The sequence below is a fragment of the Mesitornis unicolor genome, unplaced genomic scaffold (genome assembly GCF_000695765.1).
Source record: "Mesitornis unicolor isolate BGI_N332 unplaced genomic scaffold, ASM69576v1 scaffold17131, whole genome shotgun sequence".
Classification (NCBI taxonomy): Eukaryota; Metazoa; Chordata; class Aves; order Mesitornithiformes; family Mesitornithidae; genus Mesitornis; species Mesitornis unicolor.
In genome coordinates, this window is record NW_010163331.1 from 122129 (window position 1) to 145403 (window position 23275).

The 23275-nt window shown below is 43.4% G+C and overlaps 1 protein-coding gene across 1 annotated transcript in view; it reads left to right on the top strand.

The window, feature by feature from the left end:
• Positions 1–23275, top strand: part of LOC104548036 (vascular endothelial growth factor receptor kdr-like) — a gene marked incomplete at its 3' end in the record, with an annotated part of 104144 nt that overhangs the window by 70714 nt on the left and 10155 nt on the right. Inside the window, exons 12-19 of the mRNA XM_010193939.1 lie at positions 7065–7173; positions 13533–13826; positions 15847–15993; positions 17139–17264; positions 17360–17466; positions 18695–18830; positions 20132–20236; positions 22324–22440. Coding sequence (XP_010192241.1) covers positions 7065–7173; positions 13533–13826; positions 15847–15993; positions 17139–17264; positions 17360–17466; positions 18695–18830; positions 20132–20236; positions 22324–22440 — 1141 coding nt within the window. The remainder of the gene's footprint in view (positions 1–7064; positions 7174–13532; positions 13827–15846; positions 15994–17138; positions 17265–17359; positions 17467–18694; positions 18831–20131; positions 20237–22323; positions 22441–23275) is intronic.

The following is a 23275-nucleotide window of genomic DNA, read 5'->3' on the forward strand; positions in this document are numbered from 1 at the left end:
GGTCTGGGAAGGAGAAAATCAGTGTTCACATTTCATTCCTGAGTTTTCCCCTTGCTTGGAAGATATTTACAAATTGGCTTTATTTAGATGGCATAGTGCCCTTTAAGCTCTATTTTTGATGTATTCTCTAAGAATTTTAGATCTTAGGTAAAAACAACTTAGGTAAAAACAAAGCACTAACTGCTTGTAAAAACTGCAGGTCAGTGACACGTACCTACAAAGTTTCTTCCTTTTCTAAGACTTTCCAGTTGCTGCATGGACTGACAAGAGTTTTGCAGCTCTCATGGCTACTGTTTCTCTCCATCTATACTGTCTGTCTAAATATATGACCTGGTGTCCAAGAACTTACTTTACGTCTGATGATCAGTCTCACAGTTATGTCAGTCGCCATATAAAAGTGAAGAGTTTCACAGTTGCTGTGACTCAAAAAAATCTGTTGGTTGCTGAATTGTCCCACACGCTGGGATAGTGAGACACCCCAAAACACAAAATTAGAAACATTTTTCGTTGTTTCATGCACATGTACACCATTCCCATTTCTTCTTTTACCAACTTTGCTGAGACAAATATGCAACTGCACGACATTTCAGTCTGGTGGTGGACTTCAGATGGGGTTTGGCTGCAGTCTCCGAATGTGGTTTTCCAGGGCTGTCAGGGAGCTCTTGAATCCCATAGGAAACTCCAGACACATCTTCAGTCTATGTTGGTGCACCATTCAGGACATTCCACCTTTCCCCTAGCACCCAGAAAGAAAAGGTACAGCAAGCAGAGGAGAAATAGTGCTCCTCAACTCCAGAGGACACCACCGCAACTACACCCAGTCAGTTCCTGCCTGCACAACACGATGGACACTTGAGAAGGGAGGCGCAGCTGAGGAGATGCTTACTGGAACTGAGGACCATGAGGGAACCATACAAGGACCCTACACAGTCCTCAAAAAGGGTCCTCTTGCTCCCCAAGAGCTTTGCTGCTGCTCACATTTTGAGTATCACAACCAGCCCCGAGGCACCTCCTCACTCTGCCCTCCACAGCCATCCCTGCTCTTCTGCAGACTCCAGGCATCCTCAAATGTTCAATTTTTAGACATGTTCAAAAGCTCAGCCCACAACCCTTTAACTTAAGCTTTTACATATTTCATTATTAGAGTTTCATAAAAATACTTCTTTGCAAGTTACATAATTGTACAAATTATACTGTATTCATGCTTTCCATCTCCTGCTGATCCACTGGTTGAAAACACTTTCTTAGGTGTTTCCTAGTGATTTTTATGTCCTGATTAAGATTGATTCAAATTCATAAAACTAGATTTTATGAATCTCAAGTTTCAGCACTTTGTCTCCCCGCTTACATTAGCAGACAATTCCTCTCCTTCTCCCTTTCTGAAGTCCAAGGCTATCTGTGTTAAGTGGAGTCTTTAGATAATAGAACATAACTCAAAAAAATACACTGATGAAAGCTCAGAGCCTTCAGACTTTTCCTTGGTTTTTATCAGACATTATTCCCACCAGAAATAGAATAGACAGGAAACAGCCCAATCCATTCCCACCGTGTCCTAGTAAGTAATTCGTCTGCGTTCACCAGCCAGATGAAATAATAAAGATGTTGGAGCCTGGCTTTTATTGACTGTGTTACAAAGCTGGGATTAGCCGAGATTGGTTATTTTTCCTGTGTGATTTGAGCCCTTCCAATGATTCCTGGAGTGTCAGAGCAGAAGGTGGAATGTACCAAGTCTCTAAGATTTCTCAGCATCCCTGGAGTCTACCCTCAAAGAACCATAGCCATACCTGCTGGTTCAGCGACACATGAAAAAACGCATTAACGTTTTAGAGCTGCTAAGAGTGTGGGAACAAATCCCCAGAAATTACCAGATCCCGAATCTTGCTTAAAACTTAGATTGCTGGGCAGCAAGCAAGGAATTTTCCAGCAGACCATTGATGTTTGATGTGATCTTTGATCCCATTGAGATCTTTAGGCATCTATTTGACAAAACCAGCACGTAAAAGTGAGGTCTTTGGTCATCTTTGTCATAATGATTATTCCATTATTATTCCACAGATAGAGAAGTGAAATTCACCCTCTCCTGTCTTCTAAAGGCTGATTCTCATTCCTAAAAATATCATGTGGTTATCATTAATGTAATGATGTTCTTCACTGAAGTTTTGGTCAAATAGTGGTTGAGGCAAGTGCATGGTGCCAGTTTCATTTCCCACTGGTTTTGAGTCAATATTGAACTTTTCACTTTGTGATTTAAACTACTGTGTAGCTGCCTCTGAAGACTGCTTTTTAACACCAGATGAAACACCCATGATTGCATGAATTGCCTGAATTTTTTCTTCAAGTTGCAAGGAACTTGGTTGTTTTATTTTCTTTCCTGATAGTAAACTGAACAACCTGGTCTGATCTTGGGAGAACAGGTCATAGCAGAAAAGAATAGCAAGTTCCATACATAATTCAGTCTTCCTTGGGGGTTTCTTTTCATCTTTTTTCTCCCTTTCATGTATAAATGAGAGTGGCCTGGCCATGTGGATGTTGCTGCAATGAAGCTCATGCATCTCTTTTGCTGGTGAAATTCATAACCACTCAAGAAAATTGACCCAAAAATGCCAGGCTTAAACCTCCTGAAGGAACAAAAAGACTACATTAGAGTAGTGGGATGTGTTTGGTGAATAGTGTGTGAGCAATTCAGTAGGGATGTTCAAATCTGTTACCCTGTGTGAGTGGCCATTTCAGTGAGCTCCCACGAGCCTCGTCACCTCAGTCTCTGAAGGGAAACAGAGACATAGATGGGTTTTTGAGCAAAGCACCCACTCTCTGGGAGACTCACCCAGATGCTTCAGGCTCTACTCAACGACAGGAGCACATGGACTACGACCCTGTCCTTGGCAGGTCTTCCTGAGGGAGTCTGGCTAGTAACAGGGACAGAAGAATTGCCTCTCCATCTTCCCTGCCCTCTGAAATCCATTCCCTGCAATCACTGGGTGTGAGGAAGAAGCATGGGAGTGGTCACTGCTCATGACCAGCCAGCACCTACCCACCTGCCCTACGGCCAGAGCATGGTTGGTCCATCCATACTATAAACGTATACCAGTTCCTCCAGAGGCACTTCAAACCTCCATTTTTCCCCCGTTTCCTGCCCTGTCCAGCAGCTTTCCTGGTCACATGGAACTACAGTCAGCTCTGCCCTGCTCTGTGAGGAAGGGCAATGACTATTCTCCTTTTACAAGGTGAGAAACGTCCACTGCCAGAGATGGGAGCAAACCCAAGAAGTTCTCAGTGAACTCGCAGACTTCTCTCACCACTTGTCCTCAGCCCATCCTTTAGCATGTTTTGAATGAGTGAGCTAAGATAATGGATCAGAATTGTCAGGCTATAGAAATAAGTGTTATCCTGTGCCATTCAAGTAGATGGATTGAGAGCTAGCTGAATATTTTCTTTGCGGGGACTCTGATGAAGTTGCTATAATTTCATCTCACTCCAGCCACCTCCACCTCAGCTCTGCCAGAGTGAGACAGCTGAGAAGTTTTCCACCCACTTTTTCTACTCCTCATCCTTGCCCACATAGAGGTAATGAAGTGAAAGAGAGAAGAATTGTTAACTAAAACTGTTGGAGGGAGGGATTAGACAAAGGAAAGAGAAAGCAAGAAATAACAAGATATATTAATTCATGCTGGCTCCAGCTTAAAAAAAGGTCTTGCTGCTCAGTCCTTACTACAAGATGTCTTAAAACACTCATGGTATATGGCTGTGGAATGTTATTTGGCTGCTTCTAAAGGAACTTGTCTTTATCAGTTGGGGAACATTACCGTGCAAGACATATGGACTTTATTGAACTATTCCATTATGGGCTTTCCCAGCAGCAATGTCGGTTTACTTGTCATAGCTGTTCTTCAGAGATCAGTCATTTTATTTCTTTTCTTACTGAGTTTTAAACTTAGTTTATTCCTCTATAGTAATTATTTATTAGCTAATAATCCCTCCTCTGGGCTCGCAGTATTGGGTGGCTTTTAGGTTAAGTAATAGGAAATGGAGCCCTTTACTTCCAAATTCAACCCAGGCAATCAAATCTGGTCTGAAGGATGTGTGGTGTTTGGTATGCAGTGAACTCAGAGATCGCAGTCCAGCTCCCGCTAGGAAGATGTCTAGACATTACATGCCAATAATTTGTTATTAATTACCATTGGTTCCAGCGCAGTCTGCATAGAAGCAAAGGACTGAATGGCCACGTAGTTTGTGCAGCCACTTGCGCGGCTGGAGTGCACTGGCAAGGGTTAACGCATCATTTAGTCTGAACCAGGACATCCAGTGGAAGGTAAAATAACAAGTGCAAACTTCCAGGCTGTAAATAGTTCACAAGCAGTAATTTCACTGAAGAAATACGACGTTTCGAGTCAGCTGCAGATTTCACATCAGCATCATTATTTAGGCTTAGCAGAAGACAGGAGCCCACCCGTGGTCCCAAGCAGACTTCATGAGCCCAGATGTGGCAAATGCCAACATGCCTCAGACTTCTTGGTCCTGGCTCTGATTCCAGGAATGGGAAATACTTTGCCAGATGCATGGACTAAGCACTCAGCATTTTTTCCACTCTATACTAAAGGTCCTCAAATGCTGAGACTGTGCCACTCCACTGAGAGGGAAGTCTGCTAACAGTTTGCACTGTTAATCATGGGAAAAGATTAAAAACTTGGTTGCTCAAGTTCAAACCGTATTCTCATTCAGCTTCTTTTTGCAAACTTTCCTTGAATGGTTGCAATGAAAGTATAAGGATGGCATTTAGAAGAACAAAATCCTTATCCCTACCTGCCACTTTGAACAAGTACACACAAATTTTCATCTTTTCAAGTTTGTTCAACTTGGGTTGCCTACAGCAAGAGGTGATGAACAACCACTAAAACATCAGCATTGTGAGTACTATGGGGTTCAAATCTCTGTGGTCTTACAGAGGGAAGGAGGATCTGGATGCCCTTTGGCATGGCGTGTGTGTGTTCCAAAGCATCGCTCTGTTGAGGACTGAACCAGGATTAGGTTAGTTTGGCAACCAAGAACTTTAAGATGCTGAAAAGATAATTGGACTCCCAATCTGAAGGATTTAGCCAGGAGCACACAGCTAGAGTTAAAAGCCAATGCATAATGATTTCAAGGGATTCATCTTATTACAAGAAAATCACTCAAAATCCTTCATTTCCGGCTCTAATATCACATAAATTTCTCTAGTTTGCAAGTCGCATTTTGGAGGACTCTGGGAGGTGCTAGTTCTAAGACAAGACAGTAAAGTGCTTTATCTCTTGTGCTCAGGCATGCAGCAAACTGGTATCCAAGTGCACAGCAGTGATTGTAAGCATACAAGCAAGAAAACTACTTTCTCTCTTTTCCTCAGTAAATTTTTCCCAAGAATTTGTACCCAGATAGTTTCCCACCATCATATCTACACCTTTTTCACCTTCACATCTAGACACAATTGCGATTGGCTGGGATGAGTTCTCAGCATAGCTCTTTGCTCTTTTTTGTTTTTCCACTCCCATGTCAGACTTTTTGTGAGTTACATACTCAGAGATGGTAGCATCTGTGTGAGTTCATGTGCATATGTGTGTGTTTGCCTCCAGGCCGCCAAATGCAGCTTGTGGCACTGCATCAGTTTTTAGAATTGTCATGGTGTCACCCCAATCACTCTGGACATATTCCAAAATGGATAATTACACTCCCCTTTACAATTTTAAATGGCTCTACAGCATTATCCTTGACTTCCTAACTAGAGCTGTCACTTAGCAAGACTAATAGCTGTTAAACAGCTGTCCAAATTCCTCCCCTTCTGTCCTCACCGCGTACATTTATATTGGCTTTTTCTACTCCCAGATATAAAATTCTAAGATGCAGTAATCATGAGAAGAAAGATCTTGGTCCCGGTGCAGCAGTAACTCAAAAGTCAGTGTCTACTGCTGAAAGTGAGGGGCAGTGCTCTGAACATGTGCTTGTTAATAACCTATGGCATTAGGCCCACTGCTGCAGGAACAGAAAAAGGAGGAGCCAACCGCGGCTCTGGGTGATTTTATATCCAACTTAGAGCTATTTTCACATCATAAGTAAGTCAGAACTGCACAGCTCTTTCTATGGTGGACACCAGAGGGAGCTGGGCTTACTGGTCTCATGTTTTCACCCCTAAATTTTGTTCGCCTCTGTTCTTGGTTAATTTCTGTGTTTGGTGCCCGTGAAAAGTAGACATTTTTCCACTTACCCTTTGTTCTGCTGAAAATGTGCCCCATTAGAATGTAAAATGCACAGGGGATCAAAACCTTTGAAACTCATTTCCCTATAGGATTTAAAGTGCCAAAGCTCAGAATATCTTAAATAACTCTCTGAAAATACATCCCACACAGCTACAGACACATTCACGGTGCAGCTTTATGAGGAGCAAAGGAATGTCTTGTGTGAGTTTAGTTTAGGATATTAAAAAGAAAGTCCAGAGATGTTTTTGTGCACTTCAAAGCACTCTCTGGAGATAAGGACAAAGGGCCAGAGCGTGTTAGAAGTTTTGATTCGCAAAGTCCTTCAAGAGGATGGCAGAGAAAGTGATATTTGTTCCAAATGTGAGGGCTCAGAGTTCCTCAGGTGAATGGCTGCAGGGGAAGCAAAGTAATCTTGCCCGAACATCTCTGTCTTGGTGGGTTAGACCCTGCTTTCTTGCTGGCAGCCCAAAGGAAGTACTAGAAATAATTAAAGCCGTGGCCTATGGATCGTTGTGACATTGCACCATGACAGGGAGAAGACAGAGCCACATGGATGACTCCTCATTCAGAAGGCCCTAGACCTTGGCAGGATGTCAAGGGGGACTCTGTTTTTCACCGGAGAGACAGCAAGAAAAGAAGGGAAAGGGTTAGGAATGAGAAGGGAAGAGAATTAACTGGGCTGAGGTGACGTGAGATGAGAGACCAAAAACCTAGCAGAAGCACTTTGTGAGCTTCACTCATTACTAGAAACTCCTTTGTTAACTGTTTTTCTACATAAAACATGTACCTCTCCACGACTCTGCCCTCAGAGCCTTTACTCCTTTTCTCCTTGCTTGGCAGATTGTGAGCACACTAACCATGGAAAACAGCAGTGCGTCAGGGATCTATTACTGTGTGGCTTCAAACAAGATCGGCGAAGAAGAGAGGAGCATTGAGTTCTACGTCTCAGGTAAACAACACGAGACATCACACAAAAACCAGAGACTGATGATCTGATTTACCTGGAAGTTTTATGTGAGAGCTCATTAAAACTTCTAGGAATGCCTGCACTCCCAATCACACAGTACCAGGCTCTTCACATGCAAGACTGGGTCGTGTGTCAGTGCAGCTGAGTGGGACACATCCAGTGTCACACCTGATGCCCCTTTTGCCCTTTCCAAGCTGCAGATGCAGACCCTGAGTCTCGTTGCTTGTGTCTCAAAGCAACATTCGTGATATTCGAGTGCTGTCCTCGTGATACCTCTAGCAAAAGCAAAATCCTTTGGAGTCTTCCAAAGACCCGAAGCCTCTCCCTGACTCAGGAGATCATTGGTCTCCAGTGAAGTCAGCAGGCACAGCAAAGGGGAGCAAGGCCAACGTTCAGTCCTGATCCAGGGCTGGTATCAGTGGGAGCTGTTGTGCCATTGGATCCCTGCCGGAGCAATTGGCCTTTCCAGTGCCCTTTGAGGAGGGAGGAGGTGGACATGCTCTTTCTCCAAAGAACACAAATCCAAACAAATATCTGCTTAACCTTTCAACACAGAAATTCTTTAGTAGTGAGATCAAGACCTACATAATGTTTTTAGGAGACATGGGATGGGAGTTTAAAAAAAAAGTCCAGGGACAGCCTTGTTCAAGTGCCTGCCCAGAACAAACTGAACCATTTCTGTGCTCACTATATGGATGAGTGGATGTTGGTTGGTAGAATTTGAATCAAAATAGCATTTTTTAGAACAAAGAGTGCAGAAGTGTCCTGGAAGGTAAATGTCTGATTCTCACTACTTGGTTCCTTCCCCATGCAGCAGTTTCTGAGGGCAAAACTCACTCGTGGCAGTGCTCTGCCCTCTTCTGCCTCTCTGCATCCAGCGTTGTTTGACCCCATTGCTCTGAAGTAATTCAGCACATTTCAAATCAGGTGAACCAAAAAAGGGCTCACTGAACATTGTTACCGTTCTTATTAGACAGAAGTGCTAATGCAAAAAATGTCATCCAACGATAATGAAGCTGATGCCATATGGGGGCAAGATTTCACCTCTATTTACAGCTTCTTTATCCTACCCCAACACCATATGGAGACAGAAGAGGGTTTAAGCCTCCAAAAGCTATTTTCCAAAGCCCTAAATCTTCTTTACTTTGGAAAAACACCTTCAATGCACTTTGGGAGATATAGCTCAGACATAAGAGGTCCTCAAGATGTCCAAGGCAGGCTGAATACCACCTATTAATTTTACACTTCACCACTTGCAAGTGTTGAGTCCTCACGTGGGTTTGTTTCTGCTGTGAACCCTGCCAGCTATTATGTTTGGATGGGTTACTCAAAGCCACATGTTCCCAAGCTATTCACAGATTTGTAATATTTGGTGACTAAAACCAATGCTGCAGCAACCAAATAAGCAACTAAATAAGGTCAGATTCAAAGGGTAAGGTCAATCCACACATCTTTCATAACTATGTTTTATTTTACTAATAAAGTTACGTAGGGTTTTTCCCCCACAGTGAGCTAATATTTTAGATTTTTTTTTATTTTCAGATTAATCCAGCAATGTTTTGAGACACAAATGTTTTAATCATGCAATTTTAATTATGAAGGAAATGAATCACTGGACAAAATTACTGACAGTGATTATGGTGGAAATGTTTCTACAAGAACAGACCAGGAGGTGAACAGGGCTTGACAAGACAGAGCTATTCTTGCCTGTGAAAAAAAAGCCTGTGAGTCTGTGCCGTTCTGGAGAAGAGGCAGATGCTGAAGGAGCACGACTGACTTTTTAAAGTGCTGTGTTTAAAAATAGTGGTGTTTATGGATTAGAAAGCAGTGAAATCTTTCTAAATGCGGCCATCCTGATCCTAAAGTAGGTCGCGTTGCAGTGGTAAAATAGCCACAGAGTGACCTGCTGCTGGCTTTCTTGACATGAGGGTCCTCTGCTGAGTAATGCCTATTGCTCCAGCAAGGGGCCAGGCTGCCGTAAGAGCTGCTGATGGTCAGCCTTACAGATGAAAAACCCACTGTCTTCTGCTGGGTGCACCTGGAGGAGGCTGAGCAGATGCCAGGTTACCCTCACTGGGAGTTACCTCCAGTCTCCGTGTTGGAGGGACATCCGGGACACTTTGTGAGGCACCAAACAGTGAAAGTCCAAAAGCCTGGCTCTAAGCAGGTCACTTTACAATTGTAGCCTGATTAATTTTATGCAGATTGAATCTAAAAGCATCTAGCAAATGGTTGGAGCACTTCCCAGTGCTCTGTTCTCTGCAAAACAGCTGCTAGTTGTGGGACCCCACAATTAATTCAGCAATCTGTTGATTTGAAAGACCCGATCTCCCATTATCTCCTACCAACAAGCAAGCTGGTGGATCCTGTGCTGCTTTCAAAAGTTTTGGCTTAATTAACTTCTCCCTGCTAAAAATTATGAAGATGCTACAGAGGTTAAACTTTTCTTCCCTCAAAAACCTGTTCCACTGGGTCAGGGTTGAAATGTTTTGTCAGGACACAGCAGAGAGCCATAGGAAAACTTCATCAGGTGCTGTGGGGCTGCTCCTGCATGCTGGGGAGGTGCCTTACTTCAGTCCAGTGCTGTCATCACCACCACGTTCATTTAGGAAAAATGTATTTATCCTGATGGGATAATGTCAACAGGCATTTTGTTCTTCCACTGCAGAGCCCCCACAAAAACTCCCACGGACACCAGAAATAGCACTGGTATCTATTTTTAAATCATTGCTTTGCCAGCAGAATCCATTTCAGTGAAGGGTCAACAGGGTTTGGAGATCACGCTGAAACTAAACCATATAAGGGGTCCAAGGAGATGAGAAATCTTATCATTTATTGACAGCCCTGAAGCTGTCTGAGCTCTCTCTGCAGATGTCCTGGCTGTCAGTGTCCCACTGCAGCTCTCCTAAAGCTGCTCATGGCAGCAGAAACTCCTCAGCCATGCAGCAGCCATGTTAGCCACCATGCCCTGCCCGAACTCTCATTCCAGCATTTTTGTTTTGTGTAAATCCTTTTACTGCTGCTGGAACAAAATGTGTCTCCTGCCTGTCTTGCCTACACAGTTCTGACACCAGTGTTCCCATTTAAGTCAGATGAGTTATAGCAATGCAGAGGCAATGCAGAACTGCCCCATGCCGTTGCCCACCAAAGGATGCTCAAAGCTGACTGTAGCCTTCCTAGAGCAGTGAAAAGCTGACCTCATGCCTCCTGGAGGTATTTTCCGCCTTGAACAAGTATTATTTACCTTCTAATCTCCAGTCTGCACCTTGGAAAGGGCAACTACATACATCTGTAGGTCCAGAGTAAGTAAAATTCTAGCCTTTGTGTGGTTGTACTACATACAACAAAATGGGGTCCCACCCATTTGAAATCTCTGACTGTTCTTGGAATATAAATTAATTATGATAAGGATAACAAATAATAATAAAAAACGTTTTTCGAGGGCTTATCTGATTGCAAAAACAACTCAGAAAAATGGAGTTAAAGATTTCTACCAGAAAGAAAATATTATATTTCAAACATGAGATAAAAATCTGCTATCAGATAGTGGAACAATGTATGAACTGGGCTGTCCTACAACTGCTTGCCACTCTCAATTTGCTTATTCCTGACATGTTTACAGGACTTATGAAAAGTCTTTGTGCTGTTTCAGATGGTAGGGCTCACCCTTTCTTTTTCTCACTCTCCCTGCATGCATATGCCTGATGGCAACCCCCCTACCCTGACAGGCACAGGGCTGGAATTTGGGAAAGAGCAGAAGTTTTGAATTACACAGATTATTGTGCAAAGCACAGGAAATTAAAACCAATTAATTCCTTGTAAATACAAATGGAGCCAGACTTTCTTTTGATTTATGCTGACTTCTTCCCTTCCCCCAATGGCTCATTTCCCTATTTTGCCATGGAATCCCACACAGTCGAGAGTGACATTCACGGCTACTACACTGTAATACAATACGAAAGACAAATGTTTGGTGACTGCTGATAAAAGAGAAAAGGCCCCACGGTGCATTCTTTTAGCCAACTTATTAGGAGTCTTATAAAACACTGTATCTGTTCAGAGAGAGGAAGTTAATGACTGCTTGGGTTCAGGATTGTGTAAGCAAAGTAGTCTACGGGATGAACTGACTTATAATGTGCTCTCAAAGCTGCAGTTACGCAGCTCCAGATACTCCAGGTAGGAGGAGAAAAGAGAGAGCAGAGCAAGAGAGATCTTCCCCCCCCCTTCTTCCTTCACTGTAATGAAAATCAATGAATATTCTATTGGAGCTGAGAGAGCTTCTTGAAAGGCTAACAAGATGGAAGAGAACAGTACAGGTTCCAGCTAAAAATATTCAAAATGCTAAATAAAAAATGTCAGTAGAAGAAATGGTAAGAAAAATAAGCCAGCCCTCTGCTCCCAGAATGTTAAGTTGGAAGAAAAAACCCTGCACTGCTGAAATCCAGCAGCAAGGCAAAAACTATTGAGCATCCTTCCCAATTTAAGGCTTGGAAATTAACACATCAAATTCATTGGGATTTGCAGATTTGCAGGGGCTCACTGGGTTTTACCCCGGGTAACATGACCAAACTCCTACCTCATCGCTTTACCTGGAATCCCTTTAGACTTCTGGTCTAGACTTAAATTCTTCCTGGTTCCAGACGTTCTGCTGGCCTCAGACTTTTCCCTCTTTTTGATAAGCATCATCTTGACACGTTGGAACCACAGGACATCAGATGTGGAGAATGGATGCATCACATGAGTCAGTCTGAGCGTACAGCTAGCACCAAGCAAGAAAGAGCCTAACAAAACACTGCATAAAGTAAACTGAAATGTAATGAAAAAGAAAGAAAAGAAAAATAACAATTTCCACAGCTGTGGCCTGAGGCTCTTCTTTTTTTGGATCTTTTGTAAAACATTCCTGGTGCCAGTCTTTAAAAACCATGAAGCAAAGCTTATTGGTTCTATTCCAGATGACTTGTGAAGAAGAGAGACTTTTAATCATATCTGAAAGCTCCTTCAGGGCTCTGTATTTTATATAATGTACGGTTTATTACAAGACAGATTGGTTATTTCAACAGCCTCACTATTTATGTTCAACTATAGCTTCAGCAGAACTTTTTGCAAGAGGTTGCAGTGTGAGCCCTGGCCAAATTCCAGCTCCCATGGGGAATTTGTCAGATTGCAAGTGCCATGGGTAGTCACCCCCCTTTAACTTCTGCCCTTCCCTAAGTACCACCCATTCCACCCGGGTTTGAGGAAGCTTCTCACTAACAGCTTGGTACTGAAGCAATAATCTCCCAGATTTATTGCAAACAGTGTTCACATTCAGAAGATCACCCAGAACAAGTCCTCCCAAGGTATCCCATCCCTGTACTATACCTGGTAGTATTTATAAGGGATTCTTCGTAACGCTCAGCTGCTTGAAAATCCTGACGAGCAGAATAATTCCAGGTGACTGTGGTTATTTACACACCTTCATTCAAGTCTGCTGGGTGGATACATCACTGAAACTAACCAAATAAAAAGGAAAAATACTATCTTTCAGACACAATTTAATTGTAGGTCTCTGGTGGCCAATGCAGGAACAGGAATGTGTCTGTAGGCCAGACTGGCATTCTACTCAGAAACATTTCTTCTTGTCTTCAAATGGATTCAGTTTGCCACTCCAGGAAAATTGATTTTTTTTTTCTGGAGTGAAAAGTTACTAAAAATATATCAAGAAACAGCTTACTCTTTTGTGGATAGATTGAACTCGTGCCTCAAAATCTTTCTCTGCTAAATATAAAGGCCTCAAGGACTTATACACCATTAGATCAGTTAATCCATTCAGTGATCAAGCAAATATCCACCAAGGCACATGTGATGAAAATAAATATTGGCATAGTTGAAATAAGAGAGAATTGGGAAGACTTCAGTGACGAAGAAAACGAGTGTTACTTTGAGAAATGGGAATAGGTCTCTCTATTCTTATGCAATTATATTCGCAAGCACTGATTGCAGATAGAGAGAGAAGAGCTCATGAACACATTTGTCTACCTGGATAGAAATCTCTCTTGATTAAACTCTCTTACTCCATTAACTACTTCTATTTATGAACTTTCAGTTCATTACTTGAAAATGTAATTATTACAATACTAAGGGTCAGACCATCACAGGTCAGCATGGGGATGTGAGAGGTACAGTCATTCACCTAATTCATGAGCACCAGTGCCCACCTGCATGTGCAAATGTGGCTCTCATTAAAACTGGCTCATTCCATTATGGATGTTCTTTGAAACTTGACCACCAACTTGCAACCAGGGAAACAAAAACCTTCTCCGTTGTGACTTAATTGTGAACATGTTTTCTCTTCCTCCTAGATGTGCCATCTGGGCTGCAAACAGACCCACAAGTCACAACCATTGTGGGGAATGAGGTCCGGTTGACCTGTCGGGCCTCCAGGTACATCTATAGTCACCTGGCCTGGTACCACCCCTCCGCAGAGGCGGCTCGCAGCGACTCCGTCATCAAGAAAACCGACAGATATTCCATTTCTTTGACACTGGTCATCACCAACGTCACGAAGGAACAGAGCGGCCTCTACAAGTGCAGAGCCCAGAACCAGCACAACAGCACTGACACGCTGGAGCAGCACACACAGCTCCTCGTCAGAGGTAGGTTCTTAGGGACTGTCCTCATACAGACTTTGTGCTCTGGTTTGGGGTTTTTTTGCATTACTGTATGTGGATTGCCACCTGGCCTTCCAGATTACTCACCCAGCCCCTGCTGGTTTTGTATAAAATATTTGCCTTACACATAAAGGTGATTTCAGCTACATTTTATCTTCCTAACTCCATGCTGGGTGCAGATATAGAGTTGACCGAGGAGAAAAGCCTTCACCCATCATGTTACTAACAGCATCACTCTATCAATCAGGACTGTCACCCTAGATCTATGTGACTTTGGGAGAAGACTCCACCCACCTACAGCTGCCAGGATGCTATAGATACCCAATTAGATTTGTACCTAGTATATGTAATCACTAATGTCACTGGTCAAGTCTATAATCAAGTGACGTGTACCATTTATTCTGGGTAGGCGGGATGCACATAGTTGTAATACCAGTATTTCCTCACTTATACCCAACCCCTCAACTCTTTTATTTTCATAAAAGCAGTAACACTACAGATCCTGAAGCCTGGTTTCTTTGACTGTGTGAATATAAAGGGCAGGACACTTCTTCCAGTAGAAACTCACTGAAAATCAGTGAAGTTTCTTCTGCTTCACAGCGAGGAAAGTGAGCGATCGGCTCTAAGCCTTCTCAGAGGAAAAAGTGCTGCTGGCTTGGGTGAATTTGTTAGCTAAAGAAGAAAACCACAAAGCACAGAAATGGAGTAGAATTGAAATAAACAGCAGCAAGCCAGGGCACAGAAGACAGAGTCCTTCAGAAGCCAAATTAGACAGTGATTGCCAAATTGGCTTCTCCACTGACGTTAGTGGCTAACGAGACGCTGACGGGACAGCTGTGCTGCCATAAGCACTTGTCACTTAGGTAAAAACCAGTGCTGGTTTCATCCCCATTTAAGTGAATGAGCACGTTTCCCATGCCAGCTCCTACCCGGTGGAGACACCACCCCCGTCATGTCCCGTCCCCCTCCACACAGGCACACACACATACGCACACATCACAAAGCGCCCACCCACACACACAGCTGTGGCTACCGCAGCTCCGATACCTGAGTGGGAGGTGATTTATTTTAAGAAATGGCATAAGCACCTGCCTCTTTCCAAAGTGTGGAGGAAGGGAAAGGATCTCACCCCCCTATCACAGAGTGCTGGCGGTTTGGCTTGGCCCCACAGCCAGTACCAGAGTCACCTGTCAGCATCATCTGACACAGAGGCACTGGGCTTTCTCTGCACTCTGCATTCAGGCGATTCACTTTTCTCTCCTCTGGCGGATCTTTTTATTCATTTAGTCAAATTTCCACCTACACAGACACCTACACACAATGGCTATGGGAAAAACACAGCTAAACTGGGAATACATCCATGGGAGAACTGGAAACTCAATCACATTCTTCTGGGATTTCTGGGGTCTGGCATTTGTCTGGCAAGTGTCAGAGAGGCATTTCTGGAGAACATGTGGGAAAATGCCCCTCCAAACCACTCCTATACAAACAAGGTCTTTTAAATGCTCTAACAACCATCAGCCTCTGTCCTTAAGGCAGGTTTTATGTATTTTTTGTGCTGTGGTTATGATTTTATTCATTGCTTTCCTGTACCTTTTATAAATGAGCATAAAGTGGAGGCTAACATGTTTTGTAGTAAGTAGATAGCTGCACTCATAATGGAGGACACAAAATCCTTCGAACTGTTTCCTCTTTGCCTCCTCCTTTCTTTTCTTGCATTCACTCTGCATTTGCTCTACCCACTCACTGCCTCTGTTTTCTTCAGAGGATGAGAAACTCAAGGAGGTTCGAGCTGAAGCCAAGTCTAAGCTTAATCAGTTTGAAAATTATCCAAATGAACTCACCTACTCTTCCCATAATCTTTTGGGCGATTTTTGCTACCACTCATCAACCAAACCTTTGCCACTTCCAGCCCAGAGAGGCCATGCAGGCGGCCAAAGGAGAGGAGAAGGCAGAGCTGTGAGAGGTGCTTTCTGAAACCAAAAACTTTCCCTTGTGACTGTAGCAAAGGCAGCACCGTATGTGATACAAAACCTCACGGATCTGGAGGTTAACATCAGCGGCAAGATCATTCTGGAGTGCAAGGTCAGTGGGACGCCAGACCCTCAAATCACGTGGAGGAAGAATGGCTACCCCATTTCAGCAGCATCAGGTGAGTGTGCTTGCGGTACTGCACATAACTCAGGATGATGGACTTGCAGGTTCACCACAAACACAGACTCTATGGCTACTGCGAGCGTGGCTGGGTTAGGATGGTGAGTACAACTGCAAAAAACACACACAAATCCAAATATATCAGACCACTGCAGCAGTCTCCAGCATGAGCTTTGAGGTCAAAGCTGCCAACGGGTTACAAGCCAATGCCTGCTCTGCAGCTTGCCTTCTGCATGTGGCAATGTTCGTGCCTGTAGAGGCAGCCAGGGAGTCTGCATGCATTAGCATAGTATTAGTAAATCAGTGAGTGTAGCGAGCTGCTGTTCAGTCTGCTTGTGCGAGACAACAGCTTGTGTACAAAGCTGAGACAGAGTGTACCTGCTTGTCGGGTGGCTCTGAAACACAAGCTGAGCCGTCAGATGTCCTTGGGGCCCAATCAGAATATATTGTAAGCTGTGGGCAGTCACCTAACGGCCGGGTCCAGGGCATCCCATGGCACATGACACATTCTTCATCTCTTCATCTCCCACAGCTCAGTCGTGAGAACCTGCTTTCAGCTCGACTGGTACAGAGCAGCCCAGGTCCAGTGCTACCACGGGGAGGGAGCTCGGGCTCCCTTACCTGAGCCTGGGATTCCTTCTGGGCTCTCTGCTCTGAGATCTCCTATAAATCATGGAGAATCCCATGTCAGTAACTGGTCCTGCAACTTTAATTTTGCATCTTGAACTAGGTAGGAAATCTAGGATCATCCATAATTCAGATCAGACTGTTCTGAGAGCAACTCTTTATAGCTACTGAAATTTTATAAATAATTCTAGAGGGACAAGCATGTAACTCATCCAACCAATGGAAACATAAATAAAATATTTGGAAAAAACACCTCAGGGTAAATATTTCAGCACAGCACATGGCAAGTTATGTGCAGTAGTCTTGTTAACAACAACAGGATTCATAGGCAGAACAAACGGAAACTCAGAATGTCCTTCCCTTTTGGATTCAAACCCTGACCTGTGCAGTATTAAAATGCTTCCTAACAACAGTGTGTAACAGGCCTGCATGAATGGGAGCTGACTTTCAGTTCTCTGTCTCCTAAAAGTATTTGTAGGTTATTGTGATAATATTCACCAAAATCCGTTACAACAGGAATATCCATGGAAAATAACACCCTGGTCATTGAGCGAGTGAAAAAGGACGATGAAGGGCTCTATGAATGCAGGGCATCCAACGACATGGGCCAAGACAGCACCTCAGCCTTCATCAAAATACAAGGTGAGTCCCACGCTAAGGCAAAATGTATATATTTTGTCAGACACATGAGAACTATTGTTGTACATTTAAATTTTGGTTGTACATTTAACCTACAGGTTCTGAGGAGAAATCCAACATTGAAGTTATCATTTTGGTCTGCACTGGCCTGGCCGCTACCCTTTTCTGGCTTCTTCTGACCCTTTTCATTCGGAAACTGAGAAAAGTAAGAGAGCTTCCCAATTGCACAAAGGGTCTGGGATTGGACCCAGTTTGTGCGCAGCATCAGAGTTTAGAGCTGAATGTTTGGGACAGATGGTAGAAAAACTGTGCAAAATGTTCCTGTAAGATTTCAGGCCAAGATTTCTGCTGATAGTCCTTGGACTTCTCAAGAGATCACGTGCGATTTCGATTTCTACCCACTTCCATGGTTCCACATGGTTCTCTTTATCAGTCAAACTGGCTTGCAAGATTAGAGAACCAAAAAAAATCCTAAGTCCCCTAAAATGAAGGCTTGATTTCAGCACTTGTCCAGTAAGATTTCTCTGAAACACAGGTATTAAAGGGGGCCTTGTTTTAAGAAACATCCTAGCATGTTTGCTCTAGAAATGAGCTCAAAGCACACAGCTTATGTTGTCTTCATGTCTTGCTATTCTTTCATCTCCCTTTTGTGACTCAAAACAGTAAAGTTTCAGTGAAGTTCCTAGGAATTTAGGTCTGTTTCTCCTCCAACAAACAGTAAACAGAATGGCAACCACAGCTCTCTGCTCTGAAGCTCACCAAACTGCAGTTCCAGGGCTGATCCCTAATGCTTGAGTAAAATTTCCCCTCCTATTGTAAATACAGTGGTAAATATAATGGTTTCCTTCTTGACCTCATTTTAACAGCGTTGTGGACAACAGTGAAATTCCTTTTGCATTTTACACCCATGCAAGTCTGCTCACAGGACACATCAAACCACAGTTCCTCACTGAGCAGCATTAGAAGCAGCATTTCTTGCCAGCTTTCAATTTTAAATTGTAATAAGCAATAGGCATGAACTGGATAACTTTGAAGAATCAAGCCTACAAAACAAAACAAAACACTATAAAAATGCCAAAACACACCAGGAAGTGCAACTCATGGAGTTCCCATAGAAAAGCACTGATTTCCTTTAATAAATACAGGTAGGAGACGGTGATAGATTTTGTGTCCTCAGAATGTTTACCAACATTAATCAGTGACTCTTCCCAGCACCCATGAGTGGCAGGCATACATAAACATTTATTTCCCAGCTATATAAAAAAAGAAAGGCAGGAAGCTGAAGTGATGCATTCATGGTTCAGAATAAATTTTGGAGCTACGTCTGGAATTGAGGGAACTCCCCAGCCAGCACTCAGTCTTGTAGACGACAGCTCTCCCATTAGAATTGTAGTGTAAATACTGTGAATAATTTCTCCACACCCTGTTTTTAGCCTGACACCACAGATATTAAAACAGGATACCTGTCAATTATAATGGATCCAGAGGAAATGCCTCTTGACGAGCAGTGCGACCGCCTTCCCTACGACAGCAGCAAATGGGAGTTCCCAAGAGACCGGCTGCGCCTGGGTGAGTGGTTTTGGGTATTATTGCTGTGAAGAATGAGGGTTTCTGATGCTCCTCAGCTTCAGGGGATCTGTTGTGTAAGCCAAGAAGCAGCCCGTCATTTAGTGCCCCATCCTTTGGGAGAATTGGCACTGAGTCACAGAATTCAGGATCATCCTTAATGGGGGGTGAAAGATAGGGATTTGGTAAGAAAAGCCAAGATGATGTCTCTCTTAAAATAGCTGCCACCTCTTTTTCTGTCTTGGAGAAGTGAAGCCAACCTCCTGACAGGGAAGAAAGGTACCTCCAGGTACTGTCCCTGCCAAAATTATGATTTCATATCCATAGAGGAAAAGAGAAGTCAGTCTGGACAGTGACAGTCTTTCAGTGACTTTGATTTTGAAGAAATCGATCAATTAATCAAATAGTCAATTCCTCCTCAATCGTTTGAATGGGGCTTTGAGTTGTGAAGAGCTATCATGAAAAAATCCCTTCATTCAACAGCTCAGCTCGCTGGATGATGGAGCAAGAAAATGTAAAAAGCAGGTTGTGTTTGTATAGAGAAAGAGTAATATCTGTGTGCACTGATGAGTGGAGGGAATATATCTGTATTTGCATGTGCTCTTGGTGCTTTAGCTGAAAAAATGGAAGACAGAGGAAGACAGACAAAAATAACAAAAAATGAGACGATGGTGGGACACAGGGTCAGACTAGCAGAACCAGAAAGCCAGACCATGATGCCCAATGTCCTCTGCTGCGTTACAGGGCAGAGCCTCAGAGCACACTAGGTAATACAGGCATGAAAATGCAAATGCAAGGGAAAATAAAGAAACTTTATGATTTTAAATTCTATTTGGTCTAGCTTTTATGTCAAGTGAATGTCAATAACTGAAGGGTTAAAGGATCCTGACTCTCTGGGAGCTGGCTGTCTCCATGACTGTGATTCATGAGAGATCCAGGTTCCACAGTCCTATGTTTAACCTAAACTCTGACTTTCCTGGGCTTCAGGACAACTGTATGTAAAGTTTTCACCCTTAGGCCATATATATGTATTCAGCCTTGCCTCTAGCTGAATGCTTATTTATGTATTCTACTTTATTCTGTCACACACTGTATTGCATTAATGTCATATGGATATAAATCATACACTTTATATCCATAAACTGCAAATATGTGATACAGCTTCTATTGACTCTCGGTCTACGTCATGCCTGGGCACTGGAGTCTTGTATTTCTCGCACAGCTGAGGATGCATGTTCCCCTCCTATCTGATGCAGACTGTCGTGAAGTCCCCTTTGCCTCATTCTCGACTCTTGCTTCTCTAGGTAAAACACTGGGTCATGGTGCTTTTGGGAAGGTGGTGGAGGCGTCTGCTTTTGGCATTGATAAATCTTCAACCTGCAAAACAGTTGCCGTAAAAATGCTTAAAGGTACATATCTCTCTGAGATCCTCACAAGACTCCTCAGGGAACCTGTGGGCAATGAGGTTTCCAGTTCCCAGCTCCAAACCAGTCCCAAGTTCATTGTGTTCAGAAGGGAGTGGGTATGTCATATGGGAGCAATTAGTTGTTATACAGTGGATGTTAACGTGTAGGAAATGACAAGTGGGCTCCATGCTGTGCTGCTGATTAAGTCTTGTATTCCTAGAGGAGGAAAGCAGCAGCTTCCAGGTCTGTGGGGCTAGGAGGGAAACAGATTACAGAATGTAATTACATTAAATAGTCTGAAACTGGATCTAAGCCTCCAATCACAGCCTTTCCAGATGTAGAATAGTTCAAGGGGTTGAAAAAAAGCAATGCCAAGGGAGTGAATTAGAGACAACTTGCTTGCAATTACTAAATTAAGGAAAGCTTTTACCAATCAGTGCTGGGGAAGGGGGAACTTGTAGCCTATTCTTTCATATTACATTTACATACAAAAGCCTCTGCAGACAGCTTATGAATAAATGCATCAGCCAGCACACTGACAACTTAGGTTGGAGGTTTTTAACTGTTCACTTAGGATTTTTTTCAGAGGAACAAGTGATGCTCACTGGATGGTTTTTCATAGCCCACATTGCTCTGCATTGCTGCTGCATGACACCGTTAACCCCTGCAATGCCATGGTTCAGGAACTTCTCTCATGGTGTCTGGCTTCTGTTGCTGGCTGTCTCTCTTGATGCTCTGCTCCTTCCCAACTCTGAAATGTCACAAACATCAGTTTATCCACTGTCTGCACCTCCTCCCAAGCTGGTCTCCCTTTTCTGCATCAGTCAGTAGATCTTCAGACCATCTCCTCTCCTGCTGTTGTTTCTTCTGTTCCATGCCCATCTCCAGATTCCTGAAATATCGTAGAAGCCCCTGATCCAGACACACTCCCTTCTCCATCCAAAACTTACCACCCTGGATAGCTCTGGGTTTTTATTAATTTCCTTGCTGTGCTTCCCAACTGATCCTCATATCAGCTCTACCTTGCCTGCACATATTCAGCAAACTGTTTGACAGTTCCTCCATCATTTTACCCCTTCCTCCCCAAAAGGAGGCAGCATCCTCCTGCTCTAACCTGTCCCTCCCCAACTAACATGCCCATAATTCATCACTTTCCTGAATAAAACAGATTCTCCAGTGTGAGTCAATCCATTCAGGAAAAAAAAGGGCTCTGGCGATGTCTGCAGACTGTAATTCTAGCATCATCTGCCATTTCTATTAAGTAGCTGGTGTCAGTTCTGGGTTACATGATGCAAATCACAACCACAGGGAACAGGACATGGCCCCTTTTGTTAAAATACATCATGAAACTTTTCAAAAGGAGGCAGAGGAACCAAGCCAGCATTCTGGTCTGAGAGTGCCTTCCTCAGCTTTGGCAGCACAAGAGAGCAGAGGTACAGTCTGACTGGGTAGCCAGGGCTTCCCCAATGTCAAGTTCATGTTACACACACATATATGGCCCCCTCTGCTTTGCTGAGAAATTTGTTTCTTGGATCAATAACATCTCACAGGGCTGAGGTTTAATATTGCTGTACATTCTCCAGTACATTTGTCACCCAGCTTACAAATGTGTTGGATTCCTCCATCAAGTGCAGTGGAGAGTTGCTCAATACAGTGGGAAAATATATCCTGAGGTACTGTAAAGAAGTACTACTGAACTGCACATCACCACTATGGAGGGAGGAACACCTTCTTCTGCGTGCTACTGTTGCATGGAGTGGACATTTGTTCCTCTGCTAAGCTCGCAAAGTTCACTCCTTGCAAAGGCTCTCTGGTATCTGCTTTGGCAGGAGGGTTCTCCTACAGGACAGTAACCCTCCATAACCTCCATAGAGAAAGGAAGAGTCACCCTAAAGATAAAGTGCTATTCCACTTCATAAAGGTCAACAGACAATGAAGCGGATGAATTATTATCTGTTTAAGAGTTTGAAAAGCAAAGATACTGCAAGTAACCTGGGTAGGTTTTGTTTCCAAGTATAAACAGGATCTTGCTGTGTCCTGTTATAAATATCCTGTTGTGTAAAGATGATTTTTTTCCTGTTTATCTTAAGCAGAATGTGCAACTACTAATGAATGCAAGGCTTTAATGTCTGAGCTGAAGATCCTCATCCACATAGGACATCATCTGAATGTAGTCAACCTCCTGGGAGCCTGCACCAAAGCTGGAGGTGAGACGTCCTCAGTAAATAAGGAGCAAAGAAGAAACATTTTTCAGATACAATGGTGTTTGGATATATCTGTGGTGGTGTCCAAGTCTCACACACACGAAGTTAATGCAGACATAAACATTTCTACCTCTTTGCTTATAGGAGAGCTTCTGCCACTGCAGAATATGGCCACGTCCCATCAATGCTCTCTGAACATCTTCTCCCAGCCAGTGGCGTCACTTCTCTGTTTTCCTTTCCCTGTGCTTTGTAAGCTTGTTTACAAAAGAGATTACAGACTGAAGGGAGACAGGATCCTTAATTGCAATTAGGTGCCCGATTCCTCCACATAGGCACTACTGATCATTTCAAAGGTTCTTCTCCCTCTTCTTCCCTGCCTTATCAGGAGGATGCACCAGGCTGAGCCCTTTGTTACGTGAGGCCTCCTCCTTTCCCAAGCACTTCACTCTTGCTGGGTAAATGCAGGCATTTTTTGTGTGGTGTACAGGAAGCCTGAGGCAGTCCAAAGATGAACGGAGCAACGGCACGGACTTCCAAGGGGCTGAGCTGGCACAACCAGCTGTACATCATACACAGACACTGCTGCAAAGTGCAGACTTAAACAAAGGACTCCATAAACCTTAGACTTTTGTCACTAAAACATCCCTCCCATACTGCCATACAAAGCATCCTTATCTGTTACTATATTGTGCTTTAACTTCAGGGTAACAACTCTCGAGATGCCTCTTTACTGCTTACAATGAACCTTCAGAACAATCCCTGAAGGACAGATTTAAGAGAGCTGAGGACAAAAAAAACCCCAAACAGAGTAAAATAAATGAAGGGGAAAGAGGGAGAG